The sequence below is a fragment of the Halichoeres trimaculatus genome, unplaced genomic scaffold (genome assembly GCF_033239565.1).
Source record: "Halichoeres trimaculatus isolate MK-OKI-2021-1 unplaced genomic scaffold, fHalTri1.1 fHalTri1_scaffold_3, whole genome shotgun sequence".
Taxonomy (NCBI): Eukaryota; Metazoa; Chordata; class Actinopteri; order Labriformes; family Labridae; genus Halichoeres; species Halichoeres trimaculatus.
Window position 1 is genome coordinate 25,988,172 of NW_027437181.1, and position 22,560 is coordinate 26,010,731.

At 40.3% G+C, this 22,560-nt stretch overlaps 1 protein-coding gene across 1 annotated transcript in view; it reads left to right on the forward strand.

The window, feature by feature from the left end:
• Window positions 1-22,560, forward strand: part of ush2a (Usher syndrome 2A (autosomal recessive, mild)) — a 207,317-nt gene that overhangs the window by 45,931 nt on the left and 138,826 nt on the right. Inside the window, exons 13-27 of the mRNA XM_074666066.1 lie at window positions 60-255; window positions 517-647; window positions 766-973; window positions 5,522-5,805; window positions 7,528-7,753; window positions 8,363-8,500; window positions 9,116-9,296; window positions 13,304-13,467; window positions 13,728-13,886; window positions 13,991-14,219; window positions 15,277-15,400; window positions 15,510-15,657; window positions 17,673-17,954; window positions 20,627-20,802; window positions 21,723-21,870. Coding sequence (XP_074522167.1) covers window positions 60-255; window positions 517-647; window positions 766-973; window positions 5,522-5,805; window positions 7,528-7,753; window positions 8,363-8,500; window positions 9,116-9,296; window positions 13,304-13,467; window positions 13,728-13,886; window positions 13,991-14,219; window positions 15,277-15,400; window positions 15,510-15,657; window positions 17,673-17,954; window positions 20,627-20,802; window positions 21,723-21,870 — 2,794 coding nt within the window. The remainder of the gene's footprint in view (window positions 1-59; window positions 256-516; window positions 648-765; window positions 974-5,521; window positions 5,806-7,527; window positions 7,754-8,362; window positions 8,501-9,115; window positions 9,297-13,303; window positions 13,468-13,727; window positions 13,887-13,990; window positions 14,220-15,276; window positions 15,401-15,509; window positions 15,658-17,672; window positions 17,955-20,626; window positions 20,803-21,722; window positions 21,871-22,560) is intronic.

A 22,560-nucleotide genomic window follows, 5' to 3' on the forward strand; every position in this document is an offset into this window, starting at 1 on the left:
TTTGTATTAAAACAGAAGCGTACACTTGTATTTATGTACTCTGCATCTGTTTTCTACAGTGCCAGAGTTGTTCACCCCTCTACAACGACAAACCGTTCAGGTCAGGTGACCAGCTTCAGCCAATGAACTGCAGACCCTGCCAGTGTCATGGCCACGCCCTCTCTTGTCATTATGATGTGGAAACTGATGAACAACCATACGAACACTATCGAGGAGGAGGAGGCGTGTGTGACAGCTGCATGCACAACACCATGGGTATACTTTTAGCAACAGTTTGCTAATTATCTTTACACACTTTATTAGAACTCAATGAATGCACTGAAAAACTCTTAATCAGCAGTCAAATTAAAGCACTTTGAAACAATTACTAAACAGATGTCACAAGCCGTCAGATGTTTTTTTACCTTACCATTTCCAAACTGTTGAGCTGTATTTTATACTTCAGCAACATACAAGTTACATCTTTCTAATACTGTGAAGCTGCTTTCTCAGTGTCTTTCTCTGCCTGTCTTTCAGGTAAAAACTGTGAGCTTTGTAAAAGTGGGTTTTTCAGGCTGGAGGAATCTGATCCCACTTCAGTCGACATATGTCAGCTCTGCAACTGTCACACAGCTGGAACAGTGAACAGCACCACGGAGTGTACCCAGGTACCCACAAAGATGAAGAGGGGAATCTTCATAGCTGAAACATCAGGTCAAACTAATGCTTTTCCATTTTCGGCCCTATCTGTCATCACCCTCTCTTTCTCTACGCCCTTACCTCCAGGTTGGAGGTCAGTGTCCGTGTAAAGCTGCAGTAACAGGTCGTCGGTGTTCAGAGTGTTTGCCTGGTTGGTTTGGTCTCACAGCCTCTAATCCAAACGGTTGCGAGCGCTGTAACTGCAGTGATAGAGGCATCATCAGCAATTCAACAGAGGGAGAGCCAAGGTGCAACAAGGACTCAGGACAGTGCCAGTGTAAACCTCACATCACAGGTAGGGCAGAACTGGAGATACAGTAACCCTTTAGAAATATGAAATACTGATATGGTGCTGAGAAAATAAGCTTGTGCTAGGAGCTCGGGTATAGCCTAGCAATTAAGTTGCATGTCCCATGCATAGACTGTATATAGAGTGGACAACGTGGCTCCGCCATTTACCATTGTACTGTTTTGAAGCCAAAATACCCCCGTCATAGGTGCCGCCATTGGTAGCAGTTGTGCAGCCAGAGTCTGCACAGTACAGTAGAGACTGTGAGGGATTCTGGCAGAATCTGAATAGAGCCGGGTGACAAAAAATATATATATTTTTTTCTTTTGAGAGGCTTATCCAGGCATGGGCAAACTATGGCCCGGGGGCCACATAAACATTTTAATCCGGCCCGCCAAACTTGAAAAAATTAAATGAATAAACCTTGTTAATGTTTTATTTCCCCTGCAATTCTGATGTTTTCCCTCTAGATGGCGCACTGTAGATACGTTGGCTTTGTTGAGGTGAAGCGTAGGCCTATTACTCCACGTTTGCACTTTACCCTCTGACCCATCAGCCCTTCTGTAAAGATGAATGGACCGAAGAAAAGGAAAGTGGACAAAACAAAACTCATTGAAACACATGGAAGTGGGCATATGCGCACGGATAAGATGGAGTGGATTGTCAACGATCTGTTACTTATATAAAAAAAAAAAAAAGCTCAGGAACATGTCTGTATAAACCTCCAATGTGAGTTATTTGTCTAATCTTTATATAGAGACATTCACATTTAATATCAAAATATCACACAAACAGTTTTGACACAATCCATTATTATTTTTTGTTTTTTCATTTTTAAAACCAGGACAGAAAAAACGTGTTTTTTCTGTTTTTCTGTTTTTTTTTTTCCTGTAATTCCATTTTGGTTTTAAAACAGAAAAACAAAAAAAAAAGTCTTTTTTTTTTCGTTTTTTAATTTTGTTTTGAAACAGAATGACGAAAGAACGAACCATACACGGATTAAAAATCCCATCATAATTCCATTGTCTCATATTCTTATTTTAATTTCAAAACAAAATCAAAACAGCGAAAAATAGACCGTTGTTTTTTTCTGATTGTTGTTCTGAAAACGAAAAATTGAATAACAAGTCATTATCCGTTTTCCAATTTTGGATTCTAAAACGGATATGGAATGAACGAATGATACCCTGATAGTTACCAAAGCACTCCATCCATCTGCTTCTGGTCCGGCCCCGTTGTCAAATGTTAGAACCCTTTGTGGCCCACGAATCAAAAAGTTTGCCCACCCTTGGTCTAATCGCTTCTTGATTCAACTTCCCGACATATTTTACAATCCCCGAAAAATATACACAAGAACGGCAGCTGTCAATCATCGTTTAACATGACATGAAACCTCGTTTTTAACCTTGAATAACTAATGAAAACAATTTCTTTCAGAAAAAAGACAACTTGAACAAAAGGCAGCTAAATGATATCTTCAAATCACCACAACTATTGAATGTGAGAAACATTTCTGCGAGTTGTATTAATTTTTCAAAGTTTGACCTCAGCCCATCTGGAATGACTGGAGAGCCAGATTTTTTGACCTATACTGCCGCCAGTCACCAGGGGTAGCAGTTTTTGTGGTGACCTCACGTCAAGCTGAGCAAGATGACTTTCTTTTTTTTTTTTAACAGTCTATGGTCTCATGTGGCTAGTCTTGGTGCAGTCAGCCCAGGTTCAAATCCAACCTATAGCACATTGCCCTCATACCATTACCAACTCTCACTCTGTTTCCGGCTCTATCCTCTGTCCTGTCCTCTCTAACACAGATCTTAAAGCCTAAATAAATAACTTTAATAGCTATAAATGTCACTCTGATTACATCATGTAACTTGTTGGTTCACAGGAGGTTGTATTAGTCCTTTAGACTTGTTGCTTGTTTTGTAGGTTGAGAAGATCATCCCCCAGCAGCAGAAGTTTGACCTTGAAATAATTTCATTTATAAAATGTCCCACTTTCTTTGGTAGCTTGTTTTATGTATTAAACAATCTCTCTGCTAAATTGTTCAGTCATGGCATCCTAATCAATACGTAGGCCCAGCAGCTCATTTAGATTTAGACAAAAGCAAAGTGAATAAACTAGGTGCACACACCAAAATTTGTCATGTTCATACACACTGATGTTAAAACACACACACACACACATGTCCATATCCCAAAGTGTTTTTCTAGCCAAAATAAACAGGCTTTTCCGCCGGTGGTGCTTCCAGCCGTTGTGCTTCTCTTTGTGATAAATGGTTTCACTCTCTCCCCTGTGTGTCTTTGAAGAGCGGGCTCGTATGAAATGCAAAACCGGCCAACGCTCCTCAACTCATCGCATCATGGTTATTGCAAAGCCTCGCTATCAAGGGTCCATGGTTGTGCATGTGGATGTGGGCATGTGTGTGTGAGCTTGTAAAAGTGTGTAAAATGTTTATGTATATGTCAGGGGGAGAGTGTCTGGATGTGACCGTGTGTTCATGTACTTTTGTCTTTACCTGGCTGTTTTCTATGATCTAAGCTATCTGTGCATGCCTAAACGCAGCCGTGTATGTCTCTGTGTTTGTTTGTGTGCACACGCGTTGGTATGTTTGTGTTTGCGCCTGCCATCAAGGACTAAGCTGGTATTTAATTCTCTAATTCAATGCCAAGTTGATTAAAACAAACTGCTGCAGCCCCTTGTATTTTTCACTCTCCTCCTTACGAGACCCACTTTCAGGGTTTTTTTTCTGTCCTTGTTTGTTTGGTTGCTCCCACAGGTATTTTTCAGAAATGAGATTTGATTATGGCAATTTATTACCGCCAAGCTGATACTTTGAGTAGAGCAATGGCAGGCACGCTTCAGAAGGACGGAATTGAAATGTGCGCACACAGACGCAGATACGCACATGCAGACACACATGCACACTCATAACAAGGTGCCAGGGTGCAGTGTGTACATAATAGTGTTTGAAATGGTGATGCATGAGCCAGTTAACCAGCTGGCTACTGATAAAAGGGCCAGACCATGTCCCTAGAACACACACCCACACACACATATATGCACGAGTGCACACAAGCACACTCTAACACAAAATTACTTCTTCTCTGCCCGATCTAATATCTTGTAACACTCTATTTTCTCTCATTTTCTAACCTCTCTTTCCTCTTATTGTTGAGAGTTTTCACTTTTTCTGCTCCTTTGTCTTTTGTGATCTTGAATTCTTTTACTTTGACAGTTACTCTTTTGATGCTGGATTCGTTTTAAAGTTTATACTTAAATTGTAAACTACAACACATCTTTACATTGTTTGGATTCTATCTGCCTCCATATTTACCGTAACTGCACTCAGACATGCACAGAATATCTCCACACACTCAGACATCTCTATGGTGCTATTATGAAATATGATCTTTAGAGGGAAATATATTCATATCTATAAAATCATTAAAGCGGGCTGACGAGGGGAAATGCCAAGTGTCTGCTACACACTGAGTAGGCGTCACACTTACCCAGACACGCACACACTTGGTGCGCGGTGCGTCAACACAGACATACAGGTAGGCTTTTGAGAATGTATGTGTGCGCACACACTCCCACACACACGCACACCCACAGACTAGCACACACTCCCTCATAAACGGCCGTGGTGACTGCGTTGCCCCCAGGCATCCATTTAGGGACAGATTGCCTGTCATGGAATACGTATGGCATATTCAAATAAGGCCTGCTCGCTCACACTACATATCATGGTTTAACAAGCCTGGCACTGCAGCTCAGGCTGTAACACCTCCTACTGGATGATCAGAATTTGTATTTTACATCGATAAACAGAATAAGACAAAAGATAATGATAATGATTTTCCACACAGTAACAATGACGTAATTATGTAAAGGCTTCAACTGCAATTTATTATGGATAGCTGAACATGACAAGAGACAGAAGCAGTTTCATGAGCTTTTCTGCATATCTGTTTTTCGAATCGTAAACACTAAGAGACAAATGTGCAAAATATAGAAATAGTCATACCAGAAAGGACCTTGTTTGAAGTGAATTCTGTATATAAATACTTTGTAAAAATGAAAAAAGTTTATTCTCCTTCTTCAGGGCTTTAAACCAAGCTCACCTTTACCCATTTTTTTCTTTTTTTTTGTAACCAGATGGTAACTCAGTCTTATTTTTATGTTCCTCCATCCATCTTTCCATCCCTCCATCTCCTGGTTTTCTTTCCCCTCTGCTCTTTTCTTGTAGCTCCTTAATTTATTTATTTTCTCGCTCAGTGAAATTAAGTGTTTGGCCTTAGGTGAGTGATCCATCATATGTAGAGGGCCTGGCCTTAATGATGGCAGTTTTATACACTCAGCCACCATTCCTCTTGCTCTCTCTTACTCACTCACACACATTTCACACACACACACGCCCACGCGCATACGCACACACACAAGTGCTTGTTGGTAAAGAACTAAGCATCAGTTTGTTTGTTTTTTTTTCCTCCTAAACTTTCTCTAAATGGGTTCCCTCTTTTTCTCCCTCCCTTCTTTTCTTCTCCCCAGGCGTGTCTTGTGACCGCTGTGAGTTTGGTTATTGGAACCTGTCCCACCCAGACGGTTGTGTCCCATGTGACTGCGACCCCATGGGCTCCCTCAGCTCGTTCTGTGAGCCTAATGGGGGGCAGTGTGAGTGTAAGCCCGGGGTGGGGGGACGGCGCTGTGACTCCTGTGGCAGAGGTTTGTACGGTTTAAGAGTGGAGGGATCCTGTGCCCCCTGCAACTGCTCGCAAGCAGGGACTGTACCCGGGACAGACTGTGATCCTCACACAGGACAGTGTGTGTGTAAGGCAAGTGAACTGGGAGCCTTTTTAATCACATTTTATCTGTGCTGATTGGAACCAAGAGGGTAACCTGGCCATCACATATTGAATACATATGCCATTGAACTGTGGCCACTTATAAGGAAATAACATTCATGCATAGACTTGTAAACATTTTAAAACAACCAGAGATGAAGAGTAAATAATAACACTACCTTATATTACTGAAAAAAAAAAGATAATGAAAAAAAAAAAAAAAAAAAACTGCTTGCTGCCTGCTGGTTAGCTGACATCTACGCCCTGACGGTCAGGTGAGGTGACCTGTACCTGAGAAGAATACACACATACAACGTGCTGAGATGACAAGGCAAACACTTTTAAAGTTAGAAATATGTTCACAAGTTTTTTTTCTTCCAGGGTCAATAAATCATCAACAGAACATTGTTCTGAAACCTCTGTTTAACCGAGCCATAACCTGATTTTCACTGGTATGAGCCATTCTCTGAACTGGACAGTTTACATAGTTACATTAGCTGCAGCTTCACTTTCTACCTACTGGTTGAAAAGTAAGTACTTGTACTTACTGCATGTAAGTTTTAGATGGAGTGCTATTGGCCTTTACTTTAATAGGATTCACAAACTCTTTGTGTACGTCTATTTTAGTAAAATCCATCAAAGTAACTGTACTTTTACCTGTGCAGAATATTTTAGGACGTTCCACTCCTGAATACAGCAATAATCTTTTATGGAAAGCATTACAACAGAGGTTATATAGTTTAGGGATAGACAGATTATTGGCCAGGCTGATATTTGGCATTTTGAGGCATATCAGCATCGGCCTTTTTTTTAATCTGACAGCTGATAAGAAACAAGTGTAAAACTGCGTTGTTTCGGCTCTGATGCAGCCGCTCTGCTGTCTGCAGTCACTACTCTTTCCCCAGCACTGACCCTATGGCTTGGGTAACAGCCAATCAGCAGTGCAGTTTTTACAGTTATTGCAACTGCATAGAAATTTTGGAAAACTTTGTTTACTGTAGAAAACTTCAGCAATTTATTTTTTAAAGTTTTCATTAACCCTATAAAACATGCTGCTGAGCCTGGGAGCTGTTTAATAAACTCATGCTTAAAGGTATTTGAATGAAGTTAACTGTTTGTATTGTTCAAAATTTGGACACCAATATTTGCACTTCAACTGCGAATTAATATCAGCTTCAAATATCGGTTATTGGCCTCCTTGACTACAAATAACTGGTATTGGTATTGGCCTGGAAAAAATCCATATCGGTCTATCTCTAATATAGTTAAACTGTGTAACACGGAAAGTATATTTGAGGCATGAGTTTCAAGATCCCTCTCTCATTAACAACATTTACCTTAGTAAAAAAAAGTTGCCAAACAGCTCACTTTATCAGATGTGATACAAAAAATGTATCATGAACTAAATGACATTGGCTATAATTTTTGTGGGTTTTGTTAAAAGGGTCAATGAGCATTTCATTTCCCCCCCAAAAAAAATTCTGGCTTTTTTTTTTGATGGTCTGGCTACTATGGTTAATTTTTCAGTTTTAGTTCACGAGCAGAAAGAGCTGAAAGATTGATCAAGTCCAAAATAAAATGTTAACTTTTGATGACCAACTAAGCATCCAATTGATGATCCCTGTTACATGATCATGAGCTCATCTAGATCACCTGCCACTGATTTTTACATCCCTCCTTCATCCTCACAAATGTCTTTCTTTGAATTTTAAGGAGCATGTTGAAGGCCACCGTTGTGACTCTTGTCAACATGGCTACCACACCCTGGAGCAGCGAAACTCCCTGGGCTGTCTGCCTTGTGCCTGTGACGTTGTTGGCACGGTGCCAGAGGGTGTGTGTGACATGAGGACTGGACAGTGCCCCTGCCGAGAGGGGGTGGAAGGAGCCCGGTGCACCAACTGTGTCCGCAACTACTACAACAGCAGTTTAAATCTCCAGAGTAAGAGAACACAGAGCTCAACGATTGGACCAAAACTTTCTGCTACATTTGAATCCTTCAAACACTCTAGTTGGACAGTGTCTCAAAATACAGATGGTAACAAATGTGATCTCTTTATTTCAGAGGTGCATGGCCACAGATATTCATCATTGAAATTTTTTGTCTGTGTAGATGTTTTGGGCTTTTGTGAATGTCGCATTGTTTTTATCAGTTCACTAAATCAGGAGACCAGCCAGAGACTTAAAATGAGAAGCAAATTTAAGCCTGAGGATTGTCAGATGTCTGTTAAAGTTTGAGATTGTCCTTATCTTCACCTCTTTAGACATCCTGGCAGGAACTGTTGCCCAACAAAGTGGCACAGGAATGTGAGCACTGTTATGACACACCTGTCGTTGCTTAGAGCTAGATTAATTATTTGGTCATTGTAAAAAATAATAAAAGCAAAAGCAATAGAAAATTTTCCAAAAAAGAAATAAATATTTTAGTCAGACCCTTTCTGAGTCATCAGTACTGAAGTCAGGTCTCAGGTCCTGGGCTCAAGTCCTGAAACAGTGTTGGATGGTTCCATTTAAAGTCTTTTCTGTTTGCTCATGTTTTTTGTCTTTACAGATGGGCTGAACGAGGGATGTGTGCCGTGTATCTGTGACCCCAGAGGGACGGTGATGGGGTCAGTATGCGACAGCAACACTGGACGGTGTGTTTGTCTCCCTACACGCTATGGAAAGGACTGCGGTGGCTGCCGACCAGGTGAGTGTGACTTCTCCTTTTTTAATTTATTATAGTCTCTTTGAGGAGTTTTCAACCAGTTGTCAAATGGGTTTAAACTGGTCGTCTACATATATTTGACTGTTGTTTTGTTGCATTGCCACTGCTGATCCCTCACCTGCCAGTTTGTAATATGATGATTTAAAGCCCTCCTGAGTTGGCCAAATGAAATATCTAACTTGTTTATTATCTGCTGTTAACCTTGGGGAAAATAAGCAGAACTGAGTCATACTGAAGAACCTAGAGTGCCTTATGTAACCTCATATTTATTCTTTTTGTGATGAATAATGATAAAAATAAATGGTAAACAGCAACCCTTTAAACTTATTTATTACTCAAAAATATTTTTTACTAAGCTGTGTACAAAACTGGTCCATTTTCTTTTAGATACACAAGATATGAAAACATAGATTTAATGAAGAAAATGGAATTCATTGGAAAGTATTTATAAAATGAAGCATGTTTAGTTGAAGGACAAGGAAGGAAAATAAAAAAAAGTACAGAATAAAAATACAATCAAAGGAGGGTTTGATGAATAACTTTCTAATGTAGTAGTTATTGGTTCTGTAAGTTTTCTTTATGTTTCTCTCCGTCTAGACTTTTACCTTTCCCCAGATCAGAGGGCGTGTGTGGAGTGTGACTGCCATCCCATGGGAGCATCCCAGCGTAGTTGTGAGAGTCAGACTGGACAGTGTGTGTGTGCCCATCCCTCAGTGGGAGGGCGACGCTGTGACCAGTGTCTGAAGATGTTCTTCGGATTCAACCCTGGTCTGGGCAGGTAAAGCATCCTGACGCTACACACACACACATGCACACCTCTGCAGGTGTACCTCTGAGCACACATGCCAGCAGGCGCCGTATCTGTAAAGACAGTTTACAGATTGGTTGGCAGACAGATGACTTACAAGAGTTAAGAGCTGCTTTGACCTTTACCGCTCATGTCTCTTCCTGCGGGCTACCTCACACACGGCCGCACACACAATTTCAAACACACATACACTGACAGATCTGTACACTTTGCATCCTGTGAAATACTGGAATGCACACACACACACGTACGTTCCTCTCAACGGGGTGTCATTACAGATAGATGATCCACAAACTGTTTGACTAGTGGTCCTGTGTGCACATGTGTGTGTGTGTTTGTGTGTGTGGGTTAGCCGACCTTGCCTTATAGCTGTAGTCCTCAGTGTGCAGGCTGTGACTGAGATCTCTTCACAGCAGAAAGGATGGATGGTTTGAGAAAAAAATGAATGATGGATAGTTTAGTTCACTCAGAGATCAAAGAGTCAAAAGTGTATAAATGGTGAGGTACTGTTTGTTGGTTTGTATTCATGTGATTGTGACTATAATATCTATTTCAAGATTTTAGCTTTGAAAAACTTTACATTTACTCATCTCACAGTCCTACAGTTTGTCCCAGTGCAGTAAGTTTACACCTCTCGACTCTCTGTCTTCCTTTTTCCCTCTTTTTTCTGTTGTCTTGTCTTCCTTCTTGGGGAAAATGACAAAGTATTCAGTTATTACTGCTGAATGCTTTCTTGTGGCTCAGGGTTGCTCTATAATAAGGATTTCTTCATCTAAACGTCATCATGTAATTTATCCTCCCCCTTCAATCAATAGGCTTTACACAAATGAATTAATGCAAACACACACACACACACACACACACACACACACACACACACACACACACACACACACACACACACACACACACACACACACGCACAAATTGATGTGTGAGCAATTGGCTGAAGATGTAGTCTTCGTCTAAACGTGTCTCTATGGAGAAGCGGGTCAGAGAAATGCTGACCGCGGTTTCCTTCATCAAAGGGAAATATGATGGTAATTCTGTCTGGGGGGATTTAATATTGGCACATGCACACTTTCACTTCCACACATAATTTTATTATGAGGGATTACATGTGTAATATTCAAACAATGTAAAACCTGCAGGAGCATGCCGTCTGTGCTGTTGAGATATAAACATCTCTAAAGAAAGTTTAGGATAACTTTTGTGCCACAGTTACTCCATAAACAGTTTTAAGCTAGTATGCTAACAGTTTAATAATACATTTGTTGAGTCTTTTTTGTATTGTGTGCTGTGTCTCCCTAAAATCACAGATATGTAACAGTCTGTCACGCTCATGCTGTACTCTGGAGCTGCTGAAAAAGGGGAACACGGGTGTGATGTTGGTGTTTTCTTTCTCCTTGGTAAAGGAGTGAAGGTCGAGTCACTGTGGCATTCGTGTGACTGTGTGCACTTGTACTTGTGTATTTTACAGTATGACTGCATGTGTGTTTGTGTATTTGTGTGTGTGTGTGTGTGTGTGTGTGAGAGAGAGAGAGTACGAGTGCCAGTTGACAGGACAAATTTGCAGCTCGTTAAGAGGCAGTGGCTTTTCACACAGTAATAAAGAAGGTGTAGCAATGTGTGTGTGTGCGTTTGTGTGTGTGTGAGAGAGAGTATGTGAGTACTCTGAGTGTAAGAAAGCAAAACACTTCACTTTGTGCGTGTCTGTGTGTGAGACGGTGATAAGCTTTGTACTGTGGCACTGTCTTTGTTGGAAGATGTCTGGTTCACACTCACGTACACACCCCTTACAAACAGGCTGAGCTGTGCATGTGACTGTCTGTGTGTGTGTGTTGTGTGTGTGTGTGTGTGTGTGTGTGTGTGTGTGTGTGTGTGTGTGTGTGTGTGTGTGTGTGTGTGTGTGTGTGTGGATGACTCTGTGCAAAGGTGTGAGGTGGCTGGCCGGGTGATCACCCACTGCCCTGCCCCTGTGAGGCTAACACCACAGTGATGACCCAGACGCTTGCTCCATGAGACACACACACACACACACACACACACACACACACACACACACAAATAGCATTTTCTGTGAGGTTCGTTTCACAGCCACGGGGTGATTGCGGGTGGGATGGATGGTAGCAAGGGTCTCCCTAGTTGTGTTAAGGGTGTTAAGGTGAAGACCAACACCTTTTAGGCATACGCAAATACACTAGAGATAGACCAATATGTATTTTTCCGGGCCGAAACCGATGCTGATTATTTGTAGTCAAGGAGGCCGATAACCAATATTTGAAGCCGATATTAGTTTGCAGTCAAAGTGCAAATATTGGTGTCAAAATTTTAAACAATACCAACTCCAACACTTAATTTCATTAAGTTTTTAATCTGTGTCTTATCGGCCATCGAATTAAAAAAAAAGGCAGATGCCGATATGCCTCAAAATGCCAAATATCGGCCCTGATAATCCGCCCGGCCAATAATCTGTCTATCCCAAAATACACACATACACACAAACTGTATTACCAGTACTCTCTTAACCACAGCTAACAACCCTAACTCTAACCCTACTTTCAACTCCTACAACAAAAGGCTTCAATCAGGGATGGGTACCTTCCACATTTGAAGCTATATTGTACCGATGCTTGGTACTTGGAAATCAGTATCGGTTCCCAATGGTACCATTGGTACTTTTGTTTGTTTATGTGGTAATAAATATTAATTTGTTTAATGATGAAATATCAACATTTTTAAATTTAGTATATTTATTCTTTATTTCCAATGCTGTGTTCATGTCGAGCATGAAAAATCGTCCACTCTTATACTTCCGTCACAGTCACAAGGATGTGTTTAGGTACCCAATCATAGTACCAATTTTATGTGAATCAGTACTCGGTACTACAGATGGAATTCCGTTGGTACCTATGAAAGTATCTGACCAGGTACCCACCCCTAGCTTCAGTATGTGACTTTGAATTGAACATCTCTTATTCATTTTAGCTACTATCAGGCACAGTGTATTTTCAAAAACTTCCCATCTCATTCAGAGTATTGTGAATGAGATGGGAACTAGAGGTGTCCCAGTCCGATATTAATATCGGATATCGGTCCGATATCAGCAAAAAACAAATATCGGTATCGTATCGGAATCCATCTAAAATCTCCGATATCAGCACTCCGATATAAGCAGTCCATTCCAGACTCCGCTCCTGTTGTTTTTATTGATTTCTTTAGGTTATTTTCTGGGTCTTCTAATTTATTCTTTATTTTATTCAATTACTAGTATATTTTTATGTTTAATGTTACAATTTCTGTTACCCATTGGTTGATAATAAATGGGTCAGTTTTTCCTCATACCTACTGTTGCTGACTACTGTTCTTTGTTTGAATAATATCACTTAATCAAGCCTTTTCTAACATGACAGACATACTACAAAATAAGTGATAAAAGTATGCATGTTTAATGCTGATATAGTATCGGATTAATATCGGTATCTGCCAATACTCAATGCTGCAGTATCGGTATCGTATCGGAAGTGAAAATGTAATATCGGGTCTTCCCTAATGGGAACTAGACTAATCAAAGCAACCCAGGATCGTTAGCAAATGCCAACATGCTGCTGAGTTTTGACTGAGTCCATGGAAAGTTTGTGTGACTCACACAAGTTTAGATTAATATAACTAAGTGGCTGAGTTAATTCCAGATCAGTCTCCTCGTGTTTCTTGGGATCAATGAGTTCTGCATGATCAGATACCTGGTTATACTTGAGATATGGTGCAGCTGCTGTCAAACTCCTTTTTGAAGTTGTTTCCATTCGACGTGTTCTTTCTGTCTACTCTATGTGTTTTGCCTGGTCAATGTAGTCCTTTGAAACAGAGATGGTAGTGCAACAGATGCCATTAGTCACATTTTTTAAAGTTTCCAATAAAACTGAATAATGACACTGTGATGAGTTCATGACCTTTCTGTATTTTCCGTGTGTGACCAGGTGCCAGCCGTGTGCTTGTGACCCATCAGGAAGTGTCAACGGCTCATGTCATCCAGACTCAGGGTTGTGTGTATGTAAGCTGCTGGTAACTGGAGACAAGTGTGATCAGTGTCAACGTGGAGCAAGTCATTTTGACCCCGAGAACCCCTTTGGCTGCAGTAAAGGTCTGTTCAATTTTCAGGTATTTGGTATTAAAACTCTGCAAGGCCAACTGACTGCATGTACCAAAGTTATTTTCCAAGATAATAAATAAGTTCATTGATGGAGTGTTCTGTTCAATGCCAACACAGGCTGAGTGTATCAGTGATTCAGATTTTTTTTTTTTTCTATAATAAGATAATTTTATTCACAGGATTTTTTGTGTTAGTGTCAGAGTTCAACTGTTTTTTGTTTATTTTTTTCACAATCTTTCCTATTTGTCTAGCACCCTCCCAGCAGCCTGCTCCAGCTGGTTTCTCTCACAGTTATTCTTCCATTCATCTGTCCTGGCGTCCACCTGACTCCCCAAACTCAAACAAACTCAACTATACACTCATGAGGGATGGACAGTTGGTGCACCACATACAGAGTCACTATCCTTTCAGTAAGTATTCATATAGGTTTTTCATAAACTGTAACAACCTCAGTACTTCAAATGAAAATACTAAAATACACTAAACTTGATTTCTGTCCTGCTCCTCCCTTTAGGCCCTGAATCATTTGAAGACTCTGGTTTGTTTCCATACACCAACTACTCCTACTGGCTGATTACAGCTAATGTAGCTGGCACAACAACAAGTGCTACAGGCTCATATCAAACCTTAGGGGCACCACCTGAAGCAGAACAGCTCAATTTGAACCTTGTAGGGAGACCTGGTCCCACCATGGCTAGTTTTAACTGGAGCTCACCTCGAAATGATACAGGACCAGTGGAAAGGCAAGTAAAGAGGGGGGCATTTAGTGGTGGAGCAAACTTTACTCCTGTCAGCACAGATGTAGAGTTGGACCCTGAGTACAAGTAGAGTTCACTAGAAAAAAGTATGGAAAATAGCAAAGGGGAAATATTTTTGTTTTTAACTTTCCTCAAAGTGCAGGGATACAAATCTCTTGAACATTAAAGATTAAGCAGAGATAACAATGTGGAAATAGATGAAGTTTGTGTAAACGTTTTCAATAATTAAAGAGGAATCAGTAGACTGAATAAACTATCGACAGGTCTCAGTAATGCCACCCATGTCTGAGGGGCAAAACACAGGGTGTTATAGAATAGAATAGAATAGAATAGAATAGAATAGAAAATACTTTATTTATCCCCGAGGGGAAATTCAGGAGTCACCGCAGCATTTAAGAAAACAAAAGTAAGAAAGAATATAGAGAGTGCAAAAATGTCCATAAGAAATTAGATGACGACATCCCGTCCACCACCCGTCCACCACTCTCCAGCCCAGCCAGTCTCCACCTCCACAGGGTCCAGGACTGAGCCTCCCCAGAAGTCTGTTCAGTCTCTGTCTCCTGGATCCTGTCTGCTCAGAGCAGGCGAAGCTCCTCCAATGTGGCACCGGCGTCCGATGTCAGCTCCGTCAGCCACGTCCGTGAACAGCACGATGCCGCTGGGTTAGCACAGCTAGCTCGTCCATCCCCCAGGGCTAGATCCCACGTTCCCAACAACGATTGATGGAAGGACAGGTCCACATCGTCACCTCCCAGCTCACATCCGAGAACCAGCACGTCGTCCTCACAGTCACAGACAGTGACTAATCTGACTTGTTTCTATATTCTGAAGAGAGTTAGAGTGAACGAACTGAAGGGTTTGGTTTTATACACAGTGAGTGGACAACGGCCATCAGAAAATGTGGGGTAGACAAAGGGGGACTTCAAACAGCCGCCTGTTTCCAGACATCTGAATTGCTGCTTACAACTCCAGTTTAACTCTGCAGCACTTTATTTAAAGTGAAAACATCTGAATTTATTGTTTCAACTTTTTGCCTCCACAGGTTTGTGTTGTCATCCACAGAGTCATCAAATGGAGCAGAGCCTGTCATCCACTACACTGGTTTATCTACAGAAGCTGTTGCAAGTGGCCTGAAGCCCTTCACCCAGTACACTGTCATTCTGGAGGTGGGTGTAGCATCAGGACATAAACAAAATATAGCTTTATTAAACTGGTTGACCTCCAGTTTTTCCTGCTTCGCTTACAACGTGCACAAAAACCATTTTCTTTCTACAGGCGTGCTCCTCTGGGGGCTGTACTTCCACCCCACCACTGTCTCTTCTGACAGCCTCTTCCCCTCCTCAAAACCAGCCCCCACCCACAGTCACTGCCACAGGACCTCATACTCTGCTTGCCTCCTGGGAGCCCCCCAGTCAGCCTAATGGTAGGAATCCAAACATACAGACGCATACTGCTCTGATCAAGCTGGTCCTCAAACAATAAACAGGATTAAAAACAAACTGCGCACATCCACACAATTTAAGAGTAAAAATGTATGTGATTCTGATGTAGCTGTGCTACTGATACATGACACAACAACACATGAATTATTAATGTCAACGTCAGAATGAATAAAACAGAAGAACGAACACACAAATACACAACCAACATGTGTAGCTTACATGAAACACTGGCTTAGTCGTATGTCTCAAGGCTTATGTCCCTGAAGAAGTGTGAGAATCAAGGAATACACACACACACACGCACACACACACACACACACACACACACACACACTAACCCATACACACACTGGATTGAAACTGCCCTTGGTAAATCCAGAGAGCTCGGTAATGGCTCATAGGCTCAGTGTCAAACAGAGCCTTGTAACCTGGGTTTTCCTGTCTGTTTGTGTCTCTCTGTTTTCTCTTGTGTATTAATCTGTTTCCCTCACAGTGACATACTTTGTCTTGTTATACATGATTATTAATTTTTACTACTACTTTCATCAGCAGTTCATATTTTCAAACAATGGATCACATTATGTGATAACTTTGATCTCAGCTTTGAACTGTATGCCAACCTTTTCGTCTCCGTTTGGGTGTTTTCACCTCTTTTGTTTCCATTAATTTGTCTAAAATGGCGTTAGTTTCAGACTTTTTACCTGAGGAATCTGAGGTTTCAACAACAGGTGTTAAATAACAAAAATACCTACTTAACTTTATTTTTGTTGTATGTCATTTTTGGGCAAGCCCAAGATAAACTGAAGGAGACAATGGATATTCTTGTAGCACAGATCTGCTTCTACAAGTACCAGTTTTTTTTTATCACAGTTTATTCAAGCTATAGAAGCACTGTGGCCTCCTTGTTGCAAAAAGACAGTTTTTATTTGCTGATATGAGCTTCACAGCCTTTTCTCCAACTTTTTACACCACATTGTAATCGCCATGAATATTCCGCAAAATGTAATTCTTAAGACACTTGCAGATGTTTAATATGAAATAACTACCGGCCTATTATTTTGCCTACCAACGGCCTACCATTTGTTGATTGGGATTTTGGTCCTAAAGAAACAGATAATGCAGTGTTAGTACTCTAAGAATTGGTAAAAACATTATTTTTTCTTATTATTTATGTATTTATTTCTTTTAAATAACGAGAGAGAGGTATTTTTCAAAGCTAAGCCACAGCTATAACTTTTGGATACAAATAGTCAGTGTTGTCGTATTTCCTCAAACTGTCTTAAGTCATTTTGATAAAATACAGAGCAGGGACCAGCCTGAAGAAGAAATAATGTTGCTCGTAGAGAATAAGACTTGATGCTGAAGTATAGAGCAGAAAAAAAGAACAGTATTTAGAGAAAGTGAACACGGTCCTTCAGAAGTTTGATGTCAAGCCTCTGTTTAGTTTCATTCTTCCTTCATATTTAAAACCAGATTTTGACTTAATCTGTTTGCAGAGTAAGTTTGTAAATCTTCTATTGTATGAGCTGTGCAGCTTGCTCTGTCCTCACTCTAACCCAGCTTTGTCATTTTCCTATTAACAAGTGGAGCAGAGGATGAGAGATAAGGACAACAGCCGGGTTTACACCAGAGAGCTAAACAGAACAGGCCAGGACTTAGTCATTATCAGCCTGTTTTCTACAACAGGGCCAAACACTGGCCAGAGCTTTCTCATTTTTAGTGGTATTAACGTTTTATCAAAGTAATATTAACGTTTATGAAAAAATAGCCTCTGGTGATCAAAGGGGATGAGTATGATGTGAGGAAATCGACTCCAGTGCATACATGATTCTTTTATTCCTGTGGAGTGAATGGGTTTAATGGTACTTTAAAGCTAATAGGATAAAAACAGATGAGTTTAAACGAAAGAAGAAGCAAGTGCATCTTTCCTGTACAGTTCCTGTGTCGTTTTCCATATTTGATTCAAGCTTTTATTACGTCTTTGCTCTCTGTTCAGGTGTAATCATAAGATATGAGCTCTTTCTTCGTGGTCCTGTGGAATCATCAAACTCTTCGAGTCGAGCGGTTGAACAGAAAGTTTTCTTCAGCTCTGGTTGGCTGGACCTAAGCATGTCACCAGAGGCACAGCAAACCAATAAGAGCAAAGTCCCACCGCCAGAGGACAGTACCTTCGTCACAGGTCTGCAGGCTTTCTCCACCTATCAGATGAGAGTCGTGAGCATCAATGTGGCAGGAAGTGTGTCGTCAGGGTGGAGCACAGCGCGCACCATGGAGGGAGGTTTGTATCAAGTGTCAATCTGGAGTTGAATGTCTATTAAAGTCCAGTATTTTCCTTAAAGTTTTGTTGAAGGATAAACTCTTTGCAAATGAGAGAAAGGTGTATTTTGTTTCATGCCCAACTGGGTCTTCCTGTATTTTAAAGGATCCCACATATCATCCAAATTAACATTTCAAACTCTAATATTTTGAGAGTTAGTATCTGAATTTGACTCAAGTGTTTTATTCAGTTTTATGTGCCGTTAATTTTTGGCATTAAATTTGGTGGTTAGACGACAGGTGGGTTATAAAAGTACAGATAGGGTTCAGATATTTTAATCCTACAAAACCAAACGTAATATATTTACCCCTACCAAGGAGGTTATGTTTTTGGGAGAGTTTGTCCGTCTGTCTGTTTGTATGTGAACAACATTACTCAAAAAGTAACAAACGGAGCTTGATGAAATTTTCAGGAAATGTTCAAAATGGGATAAGGGAGAAGAGATTAAATATTGGAGTTAATCTGGATCACCGCCTGGATCCAGGATTTCTTTAAAACAGTCTTTATCATTGTGAGATAGGGCTGTTTTCACCATATGTGTATATAACTCCACCATAAATGGTCGGATTGCTTTGAAAAACAACATAAGACAAGGTCACAATAATTTCTGACAGATGTAAAAGTACAATCCAGATCCTGGAAATATTCTGGATACCAAGATCTGGAATATGTAATATGTACTGGGTCATCATCATTTTCAACACTGTCAGGTAACAAATTATTGTACAAACCTGCAACTAACACCAAATTGTAGCAGACAGTCTGCTGAAAGGGAGTATAACATTAAAGTAGGCATTAAATGTTGCATGATGATCACAATATGCTTGGCAGAGGTCTTTGCTCTATGAGTGCTTTTCTAGTTGATATGTGACTTTCAAAGACCTCTTTCTCAACATGACAAATAGTTTTCTCACAAAGGCTCTTAAATATTTTTTTTTTTCAAAAATGTTTTCTACCCCCTTGAGGATTATCATACCACTAAATGGACCAGTACTCATGAAGCGCTTTTTCTAGTCTGTGACCAGTCGAAGCTCTTTCCACTGGTAGTCTCATTCACCCATCCATACCACATTCACACATTTATGGCAGAGTTATGAATTAAAAACCATCAGTTTATCCAACACATTTATATCCACACACCACTGACCATCAGAGGGAGCAACCTGGGGTTCAATGTCTTACTCAAGGCATGTGACTGGAGGAGCTGGGATTGAACCCTCAACCTTCTAAACAAGAGACAACAAGTCTACCACTGAGCCACTCCACTACAGGCTACTCGAGTTGTATTTTGGCCTTTTTCAAAACAGCTGCTCTCATGAATCAGCGACACACTTTAAAATCCTTGATAAATTTTCGAGGCATTGCTGTGAGTTTAACATTTACATTTTTACTCATTTTTTTAAAACCGTATTTTCTGCATTCAAAGTAGGGATGTTTTTCTAAAAAACGTTCCTAAAATCATTGCCAAAACTGCCTAATGTGTCAAATGTGATACAAAAAAATATAAACAAAATGGTAAAGCAATATTTTTTAGTGGATTTTGTTTAGTGGGTCAATAAACACCTCAGTTATTTATTTATTTTTTTTTAGATCTTTCTTGCTTTTTTATGTGTCAGGCTTTACAGGGTTAAGAAAGATGTGATTAGCTTTAACATTTGAGCAAAAAATGGTTTGTGAAATCTTTGGTGTTGCTGCAAACCTATGGGTGCTAACTGCCTTTTAAGCCTTGAAAGCTGCGTTAGTTACTGACATTGAGTAATGAAGTATGTTTGGATCTCAGTAATCACCAAAATACAACAAAAGTGATGCTTTGGTTATACTCTAAAAATGATTTTAGTGGATTATTTAAAAAAAAAAATCACTGTATAAAATTTAGAAACAAAAGTGTTTGTGAAAAGGATTGTGGAAAGAGGAAGTAGGGAATGGAAACTGTATGTGGGTGAGGGGAAACTCATTAAGGTATTTGAATTTCAAATAGATGATATGGCTCATTAAGACTAAACGATTGCCTCCAACGTCACTCCGAGCTATGTGTCTGGATAACAAGCATATGATAACACCATTTGAAACGTGAGGAGTGTGTCAGTGTTTGTGCGCGTACATGTGCTGTGTCAGAAAGACAGAAAATGACTGTGGTTGTGTCTACGGTGAATCACATTTCACAGCGTATTTCACAGCTAGATGCCATCAACAGCAGAATAAAGGAATTCATCTCTCTAATCTGTCGTGTAATAGTGGCTCTCACAACCATAAAATTACCAAATATTTAAATCCATTAAGTCCTCATAAGAGCCACCATGTCTCTATTGCTAACCTGTGTGCTTGTGTTTACATTTTTATCTTATTTTCAGTTAAAGTGAAAAATGTTTGATTTCACTTCAGAAGTTATCAAGAAACAGGAGACTTAAGCACAGATTTAAAGATGTGTACTTCAAGGATTAGTGGCATTAAACTTTACAACCCAGAAAAAAGCAGCATCTCATTTGGGCTTACTTTATTTAACACGTCAGATAGAAAAGGCAAACTTAATTAGAAAGCAGATAGACAAGAATACAATTCTTATCCAGAAATTATATGATGTGGCCTAAGGTGAGATGATTGAAGGGTTTCAATGTTTGTTTGTTTGTTTCCAGATCCAGAGTTTATTGCTCCTCCACAAGTGTCTCCGCTGTCACCCACTGCTCTCAAAGTTGCCTGGAGCTCCACTGAAGGTCAGGGGATCATAGCCAGAGGACAGGTTGCAGAATATCGGGTCAACTTGATCACGAAACAGAGCAACAATCCCTATGCTCCCCCGCTTATTAGCCAGGTACCACACACACCCACCTACATGCACACAAACACACACAAAAGACACAACATTAAGTGTCTGCATACTTTTCTTCAGTAGAAAATGCTAAAATTCAAAGCACCATGAAATGATAATGATAATGCATAACTGACTTGTGTAATTTTAACTTGCTGGTTTGTAATAAATTCAGTTTGAATGGCTGCCGTGTCTCATACACTCTTAAAACAATGTGCTGAAACATTGTTTGATTAGAATATTTGGGCTGATGGTCACAACAATTTCACAGATTCTCACTGAGCATATTTGGGCTCTTGACCATGTCAGCAGGTATGTCACCATTAAAATGTGTGAAGACAAAGTTGGAGCGTCTCACAGTACCAACACTTTCTTTCAGTCTTTTTTTTCCTCCCTAATTACAGTAAAGTAAATTGGTAATTATAACATGGTAGGCAAACCTTTGTCAGAACTAGAGGAAGATGCAACAAAATATGCAACAGATCAGTTCATTTTGTTTAAGTTTTTATTTGATTCCTGGAAGAATGGAAGACAAACATGCACCTTGGAGGAAACACAGAAGTTTTCCTCTGAGGGGAGAGAAGTGGTCACACAGACCCACAGAAATGCTTGTGGATGCAGCGTTGAACAGCCTTCTTTTCTTCTACGGTGGTCGTTGGTCCTCACTCTCCATAACATTGGTTCCCTGGGTTGGAAGGAATTGACTTATGCACACATACACTTGTGTCTTTTCTGAATAATAAAACTCTTGGCGCCATCCTCAGACATAGCACTCTGTTTCTCTCAAGGATGCAAGTGTGTGTTCCCCCACACTCGACTTTACAACCTTTCTTTAGTTTCTCCCCTTGAATGTAATTTTCTGACGAACAAATCTAATTTATGTTTTTCCAACATAACACCAGTCTCCCTCTTCTTTTTCTTAGGTCCTTCACAGTGCAGGACCATCATCTCCACCTGTTTATGTTGTGAAAGGACTGAAGCCCTACCATGTTTACAACTTCACCGTTACCCTCTGCACAAAAACGGGTTGTGTTACAAGTCTACCACGATCAGGACGGACTCTAGCAGCAGGTAAAATGAATAAACAAACTTTGACAACAAGTAAGATCTTAAGACATCAGGTTCAAAACCAGGAAGATTTACATTTTGCAAATGCACTCAACGTTTCATGATACAGTAAACCTTTATGACAGGTCAAACACACAACCTATGGTGAATCATGACTGTATGATATTCTCCTCACAACAGTCCAGGTCTGTGACATACACACATGCATCCAAATGCACACAGTCAGTCATATGATACTCAAATGTCAAGTAGTAGTCGTGTTAACCAGAGGGGATATTCATCGCTCTCTTGTAAAAACAATGAACTGTTAATTACAAGGAGAAAAATGTTGCACAAGTTTCCTGCTGGAAACACACATACCATGTCTCTTCAGTCTCTCCTCAGTCCCTCTGCTGCTTCTGGACTTATTACATTATGAAAGTAGAGTGAATTGGCTGTTTGGTGACTCAGACACAACTCTATAGGAGCAGGATGGGCACTAATGGATCAGCGCAGAATGACACACACACACACACACAGAATTTTTTATCCAGCTTCTTTCTGCATTTGTTTCTTGATGACAGTTTTTACTCAGTCCCTCTTTCATTTCTTTCTACGTGGCTCTTTCAGTTAAACACTTAGTAGCACATGCCAGCAGAGGAAAGATGAATCACTCTGCAATATACACATTACACACACTCACACACACGCAAA